General features: G+C 39.6%; 1 protein-coding gene across 1 annotated transcript in view; it reads right to left on the bottom strand.

Annotated features, from left to right (window-relative positions):
* The window catches only part of svopa (SV2 related protein a), a 38591-nt gene that overhangs the window by 13685 nt on the left and 5774 nt on the right, over window positions 1-19132 (bottom strand). The window contains exons 2-9 of the mRNA XM_048556071.2: window positions 13765-13925; window positions 11752-11837; window positions 7986-8084; window positions 7775-7846; window positions 4933-5057; window positions 4783-4846; window positions 3956-4081; window positions 1495-1623 (exon numbers count right to left, since the gene is read on the bottom strand). Of these exons, the coding sequence (XP_048412028.1) occupies window positions 1495-1623; window positions 3956-4081; window positions 4783-4846; window positions 4933-5057; window positions 7775-7846; window positions 7986-8084; window positions 11752-11837; window positions 13765-13925 (862 nt within the window). The remainder of the gene's footprint in view (window positions 1-1494; window positions 1624-3955; window positions 4082-4782; window positions 4847-4932; window positions 5058-7774; window positions 7847-7985; window positions 8085-11751; window positions 11838-13764; window positions 13926-19132) is intronic.

Here is a 19132-nt window from a genome sequence, read left to right as displayed (position 1 = left end):
AGCCTTTTACTAACAATTTACAAAGCAGTATCGCAGAACTAGACAAAAAGTCACATGTAGCATCTCTTCATAGACCCTGCCAGACCTGCTGAGTTTCTCCAGCAATTTCTGTTTTTGACATAGAGCCTGTTATTTGACAGCCAAATGGTAGTTTATCATGCATGACTTGGATAGTGAGTTCTGACAAGATAGTTGACTACAAAGAACATCATAGCAAAGTTCAATTCTGACCTTACCTGACATCTATGTGAGTGTATTTTCCAGCAAGAGTCACTGGATTAGCGACCAGGAGAAGAAACACTGACTGACATCTCTTCTTCTTTGTCTGTGGACAAGGAGGTCAACGATGCTACTAACAAACACCAGCCAATCCATCAGGACTCATTGTCAGAATCATCCTAATCTGTAGTGGTTGGTCTCACTCGAGGCAGTTTCACTACTTTCTGCTGTTGTTTCCATTCATTTTTTTTCTCCCTTCTCACAAGCCAACTACAACCAACAATCTCAACCAAGTTCCAGGCTAAATAAAAACCGAAAGAACTGCGGATGTTGTATATCAGGAAGAAAAACAGAAGTTGCTGGGAAAGCTGAGCAGGTTTGGCAGCGCCTGTGAAGAAAAAAATCAGGGTTAACGTTGGGAAAGCTTCTCTGAGGAAGGGTCACCAGACTTGAAACGTTAACCCTGATTTTTTTCTTCACAGGCGCTGCCAAACCTGCTCAGCTTTTCCAGCAACTTCTGTTTAAGTTCCAGGCTAAGACAGCAGACTGGCAAAATCATTATAAATTGGCTGCCTTTTCTGGTTCCAAACTGATTTCCAGATAGTACACACAGTGTTGCAGATAAATTGGTTCTTGGCTTTTTCATTCATTCATTCATTTACCTGGTCCCCCAGAGAAGTAAGTGCCCTATAATGACCAAGCTATGAAACCCACCTGGCAAGAAACTGAAGGGTAACACAACACATTGATGGACCACTGTATAAACCACCTGTATAAACTGGTTTCTGCTGTATAAACATCTTCCACTTGCCTGTCTCCCAGGTCTTTGCCCCCATTCGGGATAAATGCTCCTACAATGGTGTTGGGTGAATAATCCCTAATTGTCCTTCTGACCTGAAATCTTGCTTCATTTCTATTACCAAAGTCAGAATGCCAAAAAGATTTCAAAATATCCCCTTTAAAATATACCTCCTGTTGCACACAACCAAGATATGTGAGGCAACGAGAAAAGGGCTCCAAACATCCCCTTCCCTTAAGTCACACAAGGAAAAAGTTATAAACAAAGGCTTTGGAAACTGGTTAAATGATTTGAAAAGCAATAGGATACAGATCTGAAGGGAGAATGGATTGAAGAAAGTAATGCGAGGGGTGGGGTTGAGATCTAAAAAGATATTCTTGTTTAATATAATGTTTAATACACAATCTGCTGTACAAAAATCATGTTCTGTATTAACAGAAGTAATATTTTAATAAAAAGTAACTGCCATCCCTTACCTGTCTGGCAACTATCAATTTTCCAAGTGGCATTGGTGCTCCATTTTCTGTAGCAATGCGTTTTAATGTGGCAATCGCTTTTTCTTGGTTCCCAGATAATACATCGTAACGTGCACTTTCTGGAAGCCACTAGAAATGAGAAATAGAGCATGATAGCACTAATGATAGCATTAACTTTAACACACAACAATGATGGGGTTAAGGTTGGTTAAACCTTCCCAGCTTTCTCATCAGGCGAGTTTATAAATGTAACCTGCAATCCAGTTTCCCAGTATTACAGAAGCCTAGTTGATTAAGTCCTTTCCTGATAACTTCTCTGCACAGAATTTTAATACATCCAGATATTTTCCAGGCTGTTCAATAGTTTTTATAAAGAATCTACGATGCGGAGACTGGGGCCCCTCAAGAGGTCCCGAAGACTGGTGAGTAGCTAATATTGTTCCTATGTTCAAGAAGGGAAGTAGAGATAATCCAGGAAATTATAGGCTGGTGAGTCTCACATATGTGGTTGGGAGGCTATTGAAGAGAAGTCTTAAGGATAGGATTTACACATATTTGGAAAAGCATGGCCTAATTAGGGACAGTCAATATGAATTTGGGGCGGATCATGTTGTTATTAACTTGAGTGATTTTTTTTGAGGAGGTGATGAGGGTGATCGATGAGGGTAGAACAGTGGATGTTTTTTTACATAGATTTTAGTAAGGCTTCTAACAAGTTCCTTCATGGTACACTCATCAAGAAGATTAAGAAGTATGGGATCCATAGTGACTTGGCCATTTGGATTTGGAATTGGCTTACCCATAGAGGACAGATGGTACTTGTGGAGGTCCATGGGTAGTGGTGTTCTGCAAGGATACGTACTGGGACCTCTGCTGTTTGTGATTTATGTAAATGACTTAAATGGAAACATAGATGTGAGGGTTAGTAAATTTGCAGATGACACAAAATCGGGGGAGTTGTGGATAGCATAGAAGGTTATCAAAGAATACAGCAAAATATAGATATGGGTGGAGAAATGGCAGCTGGGGTTTAACCTGTGTAAGTGTGAGGTGCTGCACTTTGGGAGATGAAATGTTAAGGAACTGTATACAGTTAATGGCAGGACACATAACAGCAGTGATGTACAGAGGGATCTTGGGGTCCTAGCCCAGAGCTCCCTGAAAGTGGCCACATGAGTAGGTAGGGTGGTAAAGAAGGCGTATGGCATGCTTGCCTTTATTGGTTTGGGCACTGAGTACAAGTGTCAGGAATTGATGTTGCAGCTTTATAAAACTTTGGTTTGGCCGCACTTAGAGTATTGCATTCAATTCTGGTTGCCACATTACAGGAAGGATGTGGAGGCTTTGGAGAGGGTGCAGAAGAGGTTTACCAGGATACTGCCTGGTTTAGAAGGGTATGAGCTATAAGGAAAGGCTGGACAAACCAGGGTTGTTTTCTTTGGAGTGGCAGAGGCTGAGAGGAGACCTGATGGAAGTTTGTAAAATTATGAGAGGCGTAAATAGGGTTGACAGTCAGAATCTTTTTCCCAAGGTTGAAATGTCAAATACCAGAGTACATGCATTTAAGGTGAAAGGGGGGAAAGTTGCAAGGAGATGTAAGGGGAAAGTTTTTTACACAGAAATTGGTAGGAGCCTGGAACACACTACCCGGGGTAGTGGTGGAGGTAGACATGATAAGGTCATTTTAAGGGGCTTTCAGATAAGCACATGAATAACCGAGGAATGGGGGGATATGGACCATGGGCAGGCAGAAGGGAGTAGTTTGATTTAGTGTCATGTTCAGCACAACATCATGGACCTGTTCCTTGTTGTACCATTCTATATTCTATGCTCCATGTTCGATGATACTCTATAATGTTCAGAGATTTGAATCTGCTGTAAGAGCATTTCCTTTGTCAATGATTAGACTCAGATTGCCAGACTGAGAATTTTTGACACCAGTTCAATGAGGTAACAGAAGATTGAAAAAGGATGTCTTTTAGTTATCCTGTGATCTACTGCCCCCTCATTGTCCCCTCATTGTGTGAGGTGAAAGTCATTCTCCCCACTATATTTTCTTCCTTCCCCTCCAGCCCTCATTTGCTATCCTCAAAGCTTGCCATCATTAACCAAAACATAGGCAAAGGACCTGCCAAAATGCCCATGTAACATATACCTTCCATCACCATCTTTAGATTTTGTCTTTTTTCATGCATCCATTCAACTTCCTCCTAACAGCAGACTTATTGCCTGATGAACAGTCTAGGCCCAAAATGTCAGCTTTCCTGCTGCTCTCATACTGCTTGGCCTGCTGTGTTCATCCAGCTCTACACCTTGTTATCACTATGTGAAGACTTATAATGTCCTGGACTTTACACATAATGTAAACTGAATGTAGTGACTTTTCTATATCCTCTTGCAGTAGGTTCATGCATTTCCAACATTTTCTGTTTCAAGTTTTACTTTCATAGAAGGTACCTACAAAACACAAAATGGCGAAAATCATAAGAGGCACTGCAGAAAGAATGAGTAACCAGCGCCAGCCCAGCGTAGGCATCACCATCACTGCCAGCAACACCTCGAATACTGTTCCAAAGGCCCAGAATACCTGAAAGTGAAGACAGCTACAGTTGAGCATGAATCACAGATGTTGAGAAAACCAAGAGACTCAAATTAATTATTGATAGACTGATTTTTCAATTCCTTTTAAGTCCTTAGATACCTTTGTCCTGTGTTACTGTGGAGCCCAGAGGTGGCAAGGAGTTGGGGAGCAGTGGCTGTGGTGATGTTTACTGGATTATATACTGGAACTCAGAACACACAGCAGAGCATACACTGGAGGCATTTATTAAAAAGGCACATTTTCTTTATGCATCTCAGGAGGTTATTATTTAGCTTCAGTTAACTGAAGGGGGAGCTTTAATTTGCATTTTACCTATGGAAGGATTGTATAAAGATAATCTTTACTTCTTCTTCAATGCACACAAGACTTTGGGAAAGCTTGAAAGGGCTATATAAATGAAGCTATATTCCATAGATATAGCTTGTATTGCTTGATTATGGAGAGATTGATGGAACATAGAGGATACAACATTTCCCTGAGTCTAAATTTTGCTGAACCTGGCCTTGAAGCACTTGTCACTGAGGCCCAATGTTAAGTCGAATTTTCCCAGCCGGGAAATCCCTCAGTTTAATCAGTACACTTCACTAATCAAGTAACGGTGTGATCAATCAAGAAAATTTCACTATTCATCGCACAGATAATAGGTGATAATATTCATTTCAAGACAGTGATCATATCCCACTCACCTCTATTAGTAAAATACACTTTGCTCTCGACTTCATTGGAAGGAATTCTGCATATAGTGTTACCCTGCATGAGCAACAAAGACCGGAAAGATTTGACTATTGATTCATTTAGAATGAAGAAGTTACAATAATCGTATGTGATGTACTCACGATTGTGGAACACCTCCAATCCCAAAGCCCACTAAGCCTCTAAGTACGAGGATCCAGCTGTAGATTGGTGAAAAGGCACTCAGTACTCCATAGTACAATGTCCAGAGTACACTAACTTTCAGACCCTGGATTCAACACATAGAAATATAGGTGGTAAATACTAGACTCTAGCAGTGACCAGAGAATTAGCCGTAACACTGGTAACTAATGGAGTGGCACAGGAATCAGGGCTGGGGCCACAATTATTTACTATTTTATAGATACATAAATGACTTGAATGGCAAAAGTGAATGCACTACACCAAGTTTGCAGAGCACCCAAAAATAGGTGGGAAGGCATATCGTGTAGATGACACAAGGAATCTACAGAGGGATACAGACAGGTTAAGTGAATGGATATAAACTTGACAGATGTAATGTAATGTGAGAAAATGTGAGATTATGCACTTTGGCAAGAACAATTGAAGAGGTGAATATTATTTAAATGAAGAGAGACTGCAGAAAGCTAAAGAACAGAGGGATATGATTAGCAAGTTTGCAGGTGACACAAACATTGGTGGAGTAGCAGATAGTGACGGGGACTGTCAGAGATTACAGCAGAACATAGATAGATTGGAGAGTTGGGCAGATAAATGGCAGATGGAGTTCAAGAAGTGATGCATTTTGGAAGATCTAATTCATGAGCAAACTATACAGTAAATGGAAAACTCCTGGGGAAAATTGATGTACAGAGAGATCTGGGTGTTCAGTTCCATTGTTCCCCGAAGGTGGCAACACAGGTCAATAGAGTGGTCAAGAAGGCGTACGGCATGCTTTCCTTCATCGGACGGGGTATTGAGTACAAGAGTTGGCAGTCACGTTACAGTTGTATAAGACTTTGGTTCGGCCACATTAAGAGTACTGCGTACAGTTCTGGTTGCCACATTAACAAAAGGATGTGCATGCTTTGGAGAGGGTGCAGAGGAGGTTCACCAGGATGTTGCCTGGTATGGAGGGCACTAGCTATGAAGAAAGGTTGGGTAGGATTACTTTCATTAGAAAGACTGAGATTGAGGGGGGACTTGATTGAGGTCTATAAAATCATGAGGGGTATAGACAAGGTGGATAGCAAGGAGCTTTTTCCCAGAGTGGGGGGCTCAATTACTTGGGGTCATGAGTTCAAAGTGAGAGGAGGAAAGTTTAAGGGAGATATGTGTGGAAAGTTCTTTACGCAGAGGGTGGTGGGTGCCTGGAACGTGTTGCCAGCGGAAGTGGGAGACGCAGACACGATAGTGTCTTTTAAGATGTAACTGGACAGGTATATGGATGGGGAGGGAGCAAAGGGATACAGACCCTTAGAAAATAGATGACAGGTTTAGACAGAGGATCTCGATCGGCACAGGCTTGGCGGGCCGAAGGGCCTGTTCCTGTGCTGTAATTTTCTTTGTTCTCTTTGTTGTTCTTTGACATAAGTGAGTCAGATGAGGCTTCCCCCCTCCCCTAACAATTGACAATGGTTTCATGGTCATCATAAGACTCTTAATTCCAGATATTTGTTGAATTCACATTCCACCATCTGCCATGGTGGGATTCAAACCCGGGTCCCCAGAACATTATCTGGGTGTCTGGATTAACAGTTTAGCGATAATACCACAAGGTCACCACCTCCCCTCAGTGATGGATGGAATTCCATCCTGTGTTTTACTGGATAAATCAAATGCCCCGAATATTGTCACAGCCAAGTAAACGGGGAGTATCCATTGTATTTTCGCCCTGTGCCCTATAGATAGTGAAGAGGGAGTCAGGAGGAGGGCTACCCACTACAGAGGCTCTATTTATGCAATATCTTTAATTACTTCAGGAGGTCCCAAAATGTTTTCAAGCAAATGAAATGCATAAATTATGCACATGGGGATCCTGATGCATAAATCACAAACAAACTGGCAACGAAGTTCATCAGGTATTAAGAAAGACAGATGGAGTGCTGGCATTTATTTCAAAAGTAATGGAGTATGAAAATAGAGGAGTCTGGTTAAAACTCTAGCTGAACTACACATAGAATATTGTGATCAGTTTTGTTCCCTTTCTTAAGGAAAGACATATTAGCCTAGGAGGCAGGAAATGTTCACGAGATTGATTCCAGATATAGAAGAATTTTGTTATGAAGTGAAGTTTTAAAAATTGAGTTTGTAGTCATTGGAGTTTAGAAGAATGAGATGAGAACTTATTGAAACATATCAGATTCTCAGGGGGGCTGGACAGAATACATGTGGAGATGTTATTTCCCTTCATGGAACAGTCTAGGACCAGAGGGTGTAATTTCAGAGTAAATGGTCACACAATTAAGGCAGAGTTGAAGAGAAATATCTTCTCTCAGATTGAATTCATGCAATTGTTTTAACACAGTGAGCTGATAAGGCTGGATTACTAGGTATATTCAAGGCTGAGACAGACAGCTGTTTGATCCATAAGGAGATCAAGGATAATGGGGAAAAAGCAGGAAAGTGGAGTTGAGGATTGTCAGATCAGCCATGATTTTGTTAAATGATGGAGTTGACTCTGTAGGCTGAACTCGTGCAGTTTATGGAGTTAGTTATCTCACTCAAGGTGGTGTTGGTAAACTGTATATTATCGTAATCTCGCTTAGTTAGTGAAAATTTAGTGTTGTCTGATGAACCTTGCTGAAAGATGGATTTTGGTGGATGGGGTTGATCTATGATCTCGCATTCCTAATTTGCAATCAAATATTCACCGTATAAGTGCAGGCATGAAGAATAGTCATTCAGTTGAGATACCAGAGTCGGAGTTAACACTTTCAGAACATGAGAGAAGAAAACAGAAAGTCAGGCGTGATTGATACTCACTGTCTTCCTACCATACTGGTCGGATATATTTCCCCATAGCGATGAGCTGGACATCATTCCTATGAACACTACCTAAAGCAGAAAAGAATAGGGCAGATGATTGACGGTGAGAGAAAAAAGGTTCAAAATGAAACCTCAGTACAATTTAATAGCATATGTTCAGTGACTAATGAGTGTACCAACTCATTCAAATCAAATGATGTGTTCATACCGAGGATATGAGGGCAACCTGCCAGCTCTGCAATCTCCACTCACAGTGTAGCTGAGGTGCAAGAATGCTGAGGATCATCATCTCCATGGCATCGGCCATCTACAAAAAAATGTTCAATTAGAAAATGAATACAGAATTATCAACTGGGGCATTGGCACCAGTCCTGAGGTAGAAGGGAGCTGTCAGTGCAATGGGCTTCTCTTGAACTGTGCTGGGACCAATGTTCTGGTGAATCAATTAGTTCAGGCTATAAAAAGGATTTAAAGTATTCAAGGGTGGATTCAGAAGGGGCCTTGCCAAATGAAAGGACAAGAGGGTATTGCAGGGCAATTATTTTGAAAATGCTAACTAGTGTGGGACAAGAAAGAGCACCATGTGAAAGCGATAAGGAAATAAGGGCAAATAACGTCAAAGGGGAGAAATGGTAAGAAACAAAGAAAAATTAATAGCCTTTACCAAATGTGCACAATCTTCAGAGCAAAGTAAGTTAATTAATTACACAAACAAGGAGATCAAAGCTAGGAACTATACATTCAGGGGTATGTGAGTTTTGAACTTTCAGGCAAGAAGGAAAAACTAGTCAGGTAACTTCATTAATAGAATAAGTGCAAAGGTAATAACTAATCCAGGATCAGATGATCTATAATCTCTGGTGCAGGTAAGAAACAGTAAGGGGTGGGAGTGGTCTATAGGTCTCCTACCTATAGTTATTCTGTAGGAGAGGGAATATATCAGGAGATAATAAGAGCATTTAAAAAGGCAGTAGATTAATCTTCATGTAGATTTGGTAAATCAAGTTGACAGAGGTAGAAGAAGGAGAATTTCAAAGCGTGTATTCAGGACAGTTTCCCAGAACATGATGTTGAGGATGTAACCAGGAATCAGGCTATTTGGATCGGTAATCTGTAATGAGGCAGGTTTAATAAATTATCTCAACGTAAAATGTCCCCTAGGGAACCCCGACCATACCATAGTAGAATTTCAATCTCAGTTTGAGCATGAGTTACATATGTCAGAAACACTTGTACTAAACTTAAGTAATGGTAATTACATAGGGATGTGGGCACAGTTGGCAACAGTGGATTGGGAAAGGAATTTAGCAATGGTTGAGGAACAATGGCAGACATTTGAGAAAACAGTTCATGACCCATAGCAAAGATATATTCCAGTGAGGAAGTATGATTCTAAAACAAGGATAAATCAATCCTGATTAACTAAGGAACTTAGGGATATGAATAAAATGAAAGATAAAGTAAACAATTGTGGCAAACAATTAGTGATAAACCAGAAGACTGGGAAAATGTTAGAAGCCCGCAAACAAAAAAAAACAAGGGGAAAATGAACTATGAGGGTAAGCTAACAAGTAATTTACAAATGGATAGTAAGAGCTCCTTTAGATTTATAAAAAAAAGACAGATGCTGAAGTGAGCATAGGACCCTTAGAGGATGAGGCTGGGGAAATAATAATGGGGTGCCAGGAAATGGCAGGGAAGTTTAAGAAATAATTTGCATCAATCCTCATAGTAGAGGACGCTAAATAATCAACAGGTTAAGCTGAAATACTATGAACAGTTTTGGTTCTCTTATCTAAGGAAAGATTTACTATATTTGGAGGCAGTACAGAGAAAGTTGACGAGGGTGATCCGGCATATAGAGAGATTGTTTTATGAGGGGAAATTGAGCAGGTTGGCTCAGTTTTCATTGGAGATTAGCAGAACACTAGATGACCTTACCTAAACCTACAAGATTGTTGGGAGCCTTGACAGTGTAGATATGGAGCAACATTCCCTCTCAGCTATGCGGCTGCACAAGTGCACAGCTACTCTGGTGTTACACACATGGTGGTCAATGACAACATGCCAATTGGGGCATGTACTTTGGTCAGCACAAGCTATGTCAGCTATGAGGCCAGCAAAGCTGATAAGAATATTAGGGAATTTGGAAATCAGGGAATACTGAAGTATTGCCCTTTTGCAGGAGAGTTTAGGACCAGATGACATAATCTCAGAGAAAGATGTCACCCAGTTATGACAGTAATGTGGAGGACGTTTTCTCTCAGATTGTAGTGAATTTACGGATTCCTTCACTACACTAGAGGTTGAGTCATTAAGCAGGTTCAAGTCTAAAATCGACAGACAAGGGTTATAGGGAAAAGGTGGGAAAGTGGAGTTGAGGATTATCAATAAATTTTGTTTACTATTTCTTACCTGCACCAGAAATCATAGATCATCTGATCCTGGATTAATTATTACCATTACACTTATTCTATTAATGAAGCTACCTGACTAGTTTTTCCTTCTTGCCTGCAAGTTCAAAACTCACATACCCTTGAATATATAGTTCCTAGCTTTGATGTCCTTGTGATCATGTCTCTAGAATGGCTATAAGACCATACCCATTAACCACTGTTTATGTAATTAATTCATTTATTTTGCTCTGAATATTGTGCACATTTAGAATAAAACAGTGACATTGACGATTATCAGGTCAGTCATGATCTCATTGAACAGCAGCACAAAAGCAAAGGGTCAAGTGGCCAATTTCTGCTCTTACATGTTACAATCTTATTGTCTAATCTTATATCTCATTGTCTTGGTTAATTACCTTTCTGACCAGACATTCTGATAGCTCAACTACTTTGGAACAATTTGTTCATCTCTCTCCTTATTTTTAAATGGTATTCATCTTAAATGTTTTTTAAAGGTGCTGGCTGACATGTTATCATTTAGTTTAACTAATTCAAATTTTAAGACTCTTTACTTTTATACAGCCTTCAAATTTAGCAAGTTTTGAGAAGGTTTGTAGCTCAGGTTGAGGTTCTGGATGTGAGTTTGCTCACTGAGCTGGAAGGTTAGTTTTCAGACGTTTCGTCACCATTCTAGGTAACATCACCAGTGAGCCTCCGATGAAGCGCTGGTGTTATGTTCCCCTATGAACACAGTCTGCTGATTCCTCAGCAATAAACCCAAACAAACAGACAAAACCGACTCAGAAACCATAACACTCTCCCCTACATCAAAGACATTTCCGAAATGACTGCCTGACTACTCGGACCTCTTGGCATCAGGGTAGCCCACAAACCCACCAACACACTAAAACAGCAGCTAATGAACTTAAAAGACCCTATACAGACAACAAACAAAACAAACGTCATCTACAAAATACCTTGCAAGAACTGTGACAAACACTACATTGGACAAACTGGCAGAAAGCTAGCTACCAGGATACATGAACATCAACTAGCCGCAAAACGACATGACCCACTATCACTCGTATCCTTACATACAGATGAGGAAGGACACCACTTTGATTGGGACAACACATCCATCCTAGGACAAGCCAAACAGAGACACGCACGAGAATTCCTAGAAGCATGGCATTCCAACCGGAACTCCATCAACAAACACATTGATTTGGAGCCAATCTACCATCCCCTGAGAAAAAGAACAGGAACTGACATCATCAACACAAGAAATGACATCACCAACCCAAGGAAACCTAACCAGATAAACAGAAAGCGGGACGTAACACCAGCGCTTCGTCGGAGGCTCACTGATGATGTTACCTAGAATGGTGACGAAACGTCTGAAAACATACCTTCCAGCTCAGCAAGCAAACTCACACCCAGCCTTCAAATTTGTTTCATTTCCTGTGTCTGCATTATGATTTTGCAATGACTACCACCATTCTCTAATTTTTACTTCTCAATGGGCTAAACAGCTGAGGCTTTAGGGAAAAAGAATTGGTTGAGTGAACAGGACCTTACCCATGCCAGTCCAGTAAGGACTGAGAGTTTCCATTGAAACTTCCCAAATCCAATGGCCTCCACAGCATCCTCCACCATGAACACATCTGAAAAATACACAGAATGTTGAAAACTGAGCAATCTTTTTTCAAATCTCTTGACTCTTTTTACGTATTTAATTTTAAGTACGCTTTTATCTCACCTTCCTTGGAATGGTTAATTCTATTCCTGTCAGTCTTATCTAATCCTGAAGTGCTGTCTTTGTTGGGATACAGCAACACTACTTGGTGTAACAATCAGAATTGGTTCAGGGAAAAGTATCCTTCATTTTCAATCAGGAGGTGTGAGTTCAAGACTGACTCTAGAGATTGGATCACAAAAGTCTCGACTGACTCTCCAGTGAATTGCCGCACCTTTGGATGGAATGTATGGCCTCGCAAGTAGATTGTGAAAGATCCCATGGCATTTTTCAAAGAAGAAAGGGAATTTCTCTCTTGAATGGAGTTTAATGCAGACGAGTGTGAGGTGATGCATTTTGGTAGGAGTAACCGGAAGGCAAAGTACAGGGCTAATGGTAAGATTCTTAGTAGTGTAGATGAGCAGAGAGATCTCGATGTCCATGTACACAGATCCTTGAAAGTTGCCACCCAGGTTGACAGGGTTGTTAAGAACGCATACAGTGTTTTAGCTTTTATTAATAGAGGGATCGAGTTCTGGAACCATGAGGTTATGCTGCGGCTGTACAAAACTCTGGTCCGGCCACACTTGGAGTATTGCGTACAGTTCTGGTCACCGCATTATAAGAAGGATGTGGAAGCTTTGGAAAGGGTGCAGAGGAGATTTACTAGGATGTTGCCTGGTATGGAGGGAAGGTCTTACGAGGAAAGGCTGAGGGACTTGAGGCTGTTTTCATTGGAGAGAAGAAGGTTGAGAGGTGACTTAATTGAAACATATAAAATAATCAGAGGTTTAGATAGGGTGGATAGGGAGAGCCTTTTTCCTAGGATGGGGACGGCGAGCATGAGGGGGCATAGCTTTAAATTGAGGGGTGAAAGATATAGGACAGATGTCAGAGGTGGTTTCTTTACTCAGAGAGTAGTAAGGGAATTTTAATAGTAATTTTAAGTACGCTTTTATCTCACCTTCCTTGGAATGGTTAATTCTATTCCTGTCAGTCTTATCTAATCCTGAAGTGCTGTCTTTGTTGGGATACAGCAACACTACTTGGTGTAACAATCAGAATTGGTTCAGGGAAAAGTATCCTTCATTTTCAATCAGGAGGTGTGATTCTTTGCCTGCAACGGTAGTAGATTCGCCAACTTTAGGTACATTTAAGTCGTCACTGGATAAGCATATGGACGTACATGGAATAATGTAGGTTAGATGGGCTTGAGATCGGTATGACAGGTCGGCACAACATCGAGGGCCGAAGGGCCTGTACTGTGCTGTAATGTTCTATGTTCTAATTCCAGGGGATAATTATTACTCCATCATTATTGCTGTACCATTTGGGGAGAATGACTTACAGTGTTACCACTATGACTACACTCAAATGTAATGCATTAACTATAAGTAATTTAGGATGTAGTGGAAATTGCTATGTAAGTGCAGGGATATTTTTTCCTATTGTACCTCATCAAAATTTTATCCTTCATTCTTGAGCCTAAATATCTCCCCAGGCTTCTATCATTGTCTTAAACAGCACCTACTTATTTACTAGACAGTGACCAGGAGTAAGCACTCCATTTGCTTTTGGTCATCCTTCTCAATGGAGTGGAGATAATTTGTGAATGACATATCTATATTGACTGAGGTCAGCCAAATTAATACAGGTTCGAAATTGCGGCTATGAATCTTTTGTGCAGATGGTCTGTTACAGACAATTCCATTATCATCAGCACCGACTAGTTTCAATGCCATGTTCAAGCAATACATTATTTTTCATTGTATGTGATGTTGCACATCATTCCATTCTATATATTGCACACATTTTAAGATAACATAAGCCTTTTATAATCAGAATATATACTCTACCATCTGTAGGGTTTGCAAAATCTTTGGGGACAGTGCCTGCATCATCCAGCTCAACTGGTTCTAGCTCAGACCGCACTCCTTCTATCTCAATCTCGAGCTCTCCAGAACAGGTGTCATCTTCTGACCTTGTACTTTCACCGGTGCGACGGAACTTCACCACACTGGAAAGAAGTAATCAACCAAAGAATCAACTGCCTTAAAATCTGATCTGTCTCCTAAAAAGGGAATATATTCAACAGCACATCATATTAAGAATTCACACAGATCTCAACATCAGTCCCTGGAAAAGGGAGTCTCACCATTATGACCTCTATCCAGAGGGAGTCACTGAGTCCATTTTTAAATAGACCATATCACTATTAAAACCTACTATTAAATCATGAATCACTCAATCTCTTGAAATACAGACAGTGCATTGTCACCATAATTACTATTACTGAGGGATTTATCCAAGCCTAATCACTCAAAAAAATCAATTAGTTTTGTTTAAATACTTTTGCCTAAATTATATCTGTTGATCAGGGAATTGACCAGGACAATTTATTCAGAATGATGAACCATGGAGCTCATTCAACATGTAGCTCAGAAGACTGAGTCACTGAAGCTGTCTGGATAAATGGCTACCATGAAAATTAATCTCTCTGAGGCAGTCAAATTGAAATTGGATCAAAATCCAACTTGGCACAATTTAATAAGGCTGGTGCCAGGACTGCAGGAAATTGGTCTGCTGGTTTCAGTGGTTTATTACTAGTGAGCTCCACATGCCAGTTTCAGACTCAAAGGCAGGTTGATGGCCCTGGGTTTCAGAAAGATTTGTCAGCCTGGGGTATGGCTAATTCACAAAGATGGCTTGGCAATCCTGAGGAGGAGCTTAGAGTTAGCAGCAATGGCACTCAGATTTAATCTGAGTCAGAAGGAGCTGGAATTCTCTGCAGTAAGGTGAGTTATAAAAGATTCACCCTTTAAAGGATGCCCCTCACCACCACCATCCCCTGCCCCCATACCTGGCAACATATGACAAAATTGGCCATAGTCTTCATGACTGCCACAAGGTGTCATAGTTTTAAGGTGTTAGGAGGAAGGTATAGAGGAGACGTCAGAGGGAGGTTCTTCACCCAGAGAGTTGTGAGCGCATGGAATAGTTTACTAGTGGTAGCCGTGAAAGCGGAGTCATTAGTGACATTTAAGCGACTGCTGGACATGCACATGGACAACAGTGAATTGAGGGGAATGTAGGTTAGGTTATTTTATTTTTGGATTAGGATTATTCCACGGCACAACATCGTGGGCTGAAGGGCCTGTACTGTTCTGTACTTTTCTATGTTCTATGTTCTATGAATGGCATTCTGTGATCACAGCTACCAAATCTTGCAAAGAGGCCTCAAATATGGTCAGTTCCACAATTTGCAAATACAACTTGTTTACAGCTTGACACTTATTTACAGCTTGTGCTATTGATAGCTATGAAGGAACCTTTACAAATATGGCAACTTCATGCTGTCAGATGAAAAAGAGTTCATGGAAATGCCTGTCATATTGATCCTTCAAGCCCTTGTTTTATTTCTATTGAATAGGTATAGCCAAATCTAAGTTGTAAGGTGATGACTCCTTCATGTTACCACCAATTATAACTTAAAGAAGGGTACTGTGGGGAAGATGGACAGATAAAATGTGAAGACACTAAAATGGAATACAATTATTTTTAATTAAGCCAGAAGGGAAAATCTGTAAAGCTGTTCTGTTCCAGAGCACTGTACCTTATACTTTCACTTTTGGTCAGATTTGTTTACTTGAATAAATCATACATGAAATGAACACAGGGGTCTCCTACTGCTCTTCAGCTCGACATCAGCTAACTCAGCATAGACCAGAAATTAGGCATTGCTCTTTCTAAACTGGAATGGCTTAGAACCACATCAGGTAGTGACTCTGCCATCAAAATAAACCTTCTATTTCAAATTTAATAAGTTGCATTCCATTATCCACTAATTGCCTTTAATGGTGATTTATTTATCAAACATTAATGCAGTAAAGTATTCAAAGTTAGATATTCCTGGGTGCTGCCAGGCATTACTTTGATATGGAAGCAATGAGCACCTCCAGTATTCTCCTAACACAGCACTGTGAGATAAAAGCATAGAAAGATAAAAGAGACAAGCAAAGTGTGACAGGATTTGACTATAGTTTTTATTGTATTCCTAGTGAACTATTTATTTTATCATGCAAGAACATGAGTGAATAAAGGCTTTGAAAAGCACCATTTTTGGATTGCAAATTGATTATAGAGACATGACAGCACTGGATGTCTTTGTTTCTGACTTACAGATTTAAGTTCAGGAAAACTAGGAGAGTGCGATCTTTGGTGGCCCTGTAACATTGGTTGTTTTATTTTTATATTCTCTAGTAGGATGTGAAAGGGTATCACTCACAAGGCCAGAAACTGTTTCCTGTTCCTAATTTGCATTGAGAAGGTAGTGATGAACAGCCTGCTCAGCTGCAGGTCCTATGGCAATCAGGGAGAAAGAAAGGTAACATACCAAAAACGCAAGTAATTATGGATGTAAGGTGAGCTGGAAGGTTCGTTTTCAGACATTTCGTCACTCTTCTAGGTAACATCATCAGTGAGCTTCTGGTGAAGCGCTGGTGCTATGTCCCACTTTCTATTTATGTGTTTGGGTTTCCTTGGGTTGGTGATGTCATTTCCTGTGAACCTTCCAGCTCAGCGAGCAAACTTACATCCAGAACCTCAACTTGAGCTACAAATCTTCTCAAAACTCGCTAGCAAGTAATTATGACTAGCTTTAATATTTTGTTACTGAGGTATCAGTAAGGGGATTGGACAGCAAAACTGACCACATCTGGCACTAGAAATTGAAATGTGGAGATTGTCTGAGGCTAATGATAGTTCTACTCACCACACTATCATGACTGGGAAACATTTCACAGAGAGTAAGTACCAACTTTCCAGCATTTGAGTTTTGAGGAGTTGAAGGTTAATGTCTGGGATTGCTCCAATCAACCCAAGAGTAAATATGAAAACAGTATAATTGTGGTAAGTTTATTTAACTAGAAATCTAGAGACCTGGACTAAAGCTCCAGTCATACAATTTCAACAGGAAGACTAAACATGATTGAGGTTTGACTATTGCTGTAATATTTCTATGCATCACAGACCAAAGTGAAATTATAACTTATTTTACTTGTGTTGAGAAATATAGTCCTCACAGACATCACTGTGATGTGACCTATTTTAAGTTGCTTTAGAACAAACTTAGTTCTTACTCCCTGAAACAAAAATCACATAACAACACTTTTAACTTTTTTGCTTTTCATTGGACTACTTTGTTTAACATACAAATATTTAATGAATCAATTCATCACTTTTGACTTCCAAAATATCATACCAGTTTTTTTCTTTTCTCTTCCTGCCATAAACCTCCCAGTTCTAGGCAAAGCTGTTGTTGATACCTCAGCGTACCAGGCAAGCGTTTGCTTCTATAAAATTTCTGGTGATCAGCATTTAAACTCATCATTTTATCATCCTCGGGTCCTGAACTAATTTCAGACAAAATCATTGGAAGTCAGTACTATTGCTGACATCCTCATGCCCAGGTACAAACATTAGTCCTCAGCAAATATCAACTCATACAAAGTACATAAAATATTAAAATACTTTTTAAAGGAAATCTAATATCTGCTGCTCATACTTTACAGTTCTTAGCAAACTTATTTGACTAGGGTGTCACAGCTATTGTTCATAGCAATGTGAGAAGCAATTTTTGCATCCAGTGTTGATTGGAGCAAAGTTGAAGAAATACTGTGGATTGCACACTTTGCAAGTTCATATCCTGCCATGATTAACCGACACTCTCCATTAGAAATAGTCATTCTTTTAAGTAGCATAACTATAACTTCACTTCATCATCCAACTGGGAGCATCCTGTTATCTCAATAACACTGAAGACCTTTCTACAATGGAGTTCCAAAGCTAAGCAGAAGCTGTAGAGTTAACCATGATTTATGCAGTTATATTTACCTTTTAACTTTGTGCTATTTGCTATAAAATGCAAAATGCCATTTCCCTTCTTATATCTACCTGCAATCCTACTTACAAAGAACAATATCTTTGAATTACTTGTCTTCCTGCTTCTCCATACCCTTCAATACTTTTCAGCTTAAGCCTACAATCTTCTGGCCCAGACATGACAGTGTTCACAACTGAGTTAATTTGATACAATAAATATTTCCAGTAGAATGAGACTGATTCAAAAGTCATTGAAGGTCGCCTCATAAAACAAGGTATTTTATTTCTTTATGTCTCCTGGAAAGCATATCCATTTATTATATTCCATTTAACAATCATAACTGCCTTCAACTAAGAAATATGTTAATTGTTTTATAGCTATAGGAAATTAGTTAAAATTGTTTGATACTATTTTTCATCATGGTGCTGTGTTGCTGACTCTGTATAATATATTAGAAATCTCACACTTTTTCCCTACTGTTTGCTTCTAATAGTAATTTACATTTAAATAAGACATAACAAGAATAGTTGATGGATGAGTTTTAAAGAATGACTGAATTATATTTGGATACATCAGTATCCTTTAGTTTCACCTGCAAGGGCTTAGGGTTTACTATGTATGCTCAATACTACAGCAAACCAATTAGGCTTTTGTTTGGATTCATAACTTAAGACCACATAATCTGCCAATAAATTAGGAATTTTAATGTCAGATATGTAAGTTCATTTATCCCACGTTTCTCATTACACAGTCATGTGATTCCAAATGTAAATACATAGATATAAAGCAAGCAAAGTTCCATCACAAAGAATTACAGTTCTTTTATTTGCAAATATACTGCAACATATTATGGAGAGGATAAATCACGCTTTTTTGTGTGATCACTGAAGTTTGCAAATCCCCACTCTGTAAAACACAATATTGTTGAAAATTTGAACACTGCTCCAATTCCTGGTTGAATTCTTTTAATATCTATTTCAAAATCATGGTAGCACACAAGGAAGAAATGCTGTTTGATAAGTTACTAATACCTTACACTAAGCTTCCACACGCTCTGCCCATTCTTTTCATTATAATCGAGGATCTTACCATAACTCATCCTTTCAAATGGCTCAAAAGGCTAGAAATAGAAAATGCAGCAAGACCACACTTGATTTTTGTCAAAAGCATGATGGAGACCTGGTGTCATACACTGTCAGGCATTATTCAGAATGCCTCACTGCATCCTGAGGTTTGAAGAGAAGCACATGTGATCACTTTATTCAAAGGAGGATTAAAGTCAAACCTGGGAACTATGAACTCAAAAATATAATATCTGAGCAGAGGAGGTTAATGGCAAATAT

Source organism: Stegostoma tigrinum, chromosome 26, assembly GCF_030684315.1.
Source record: "Stegostoma tigrinum isolate sSteTig4 chromosome 26, sSteTig4.hap1, whole genome shotgun sequence".
Lineage (NCBI taxonomy): Eukaryota > Metazoa > Chordata > Chondrichthyes > Orectolobiformes > Stegostomatidae > Stegostoma > Stegostoma tigrinum.
The sequence above is the reverse complement of the archived record's forward strand: the minus strand, read 5'-3'. Positions and strand labels throughout refer to the sequence as shown.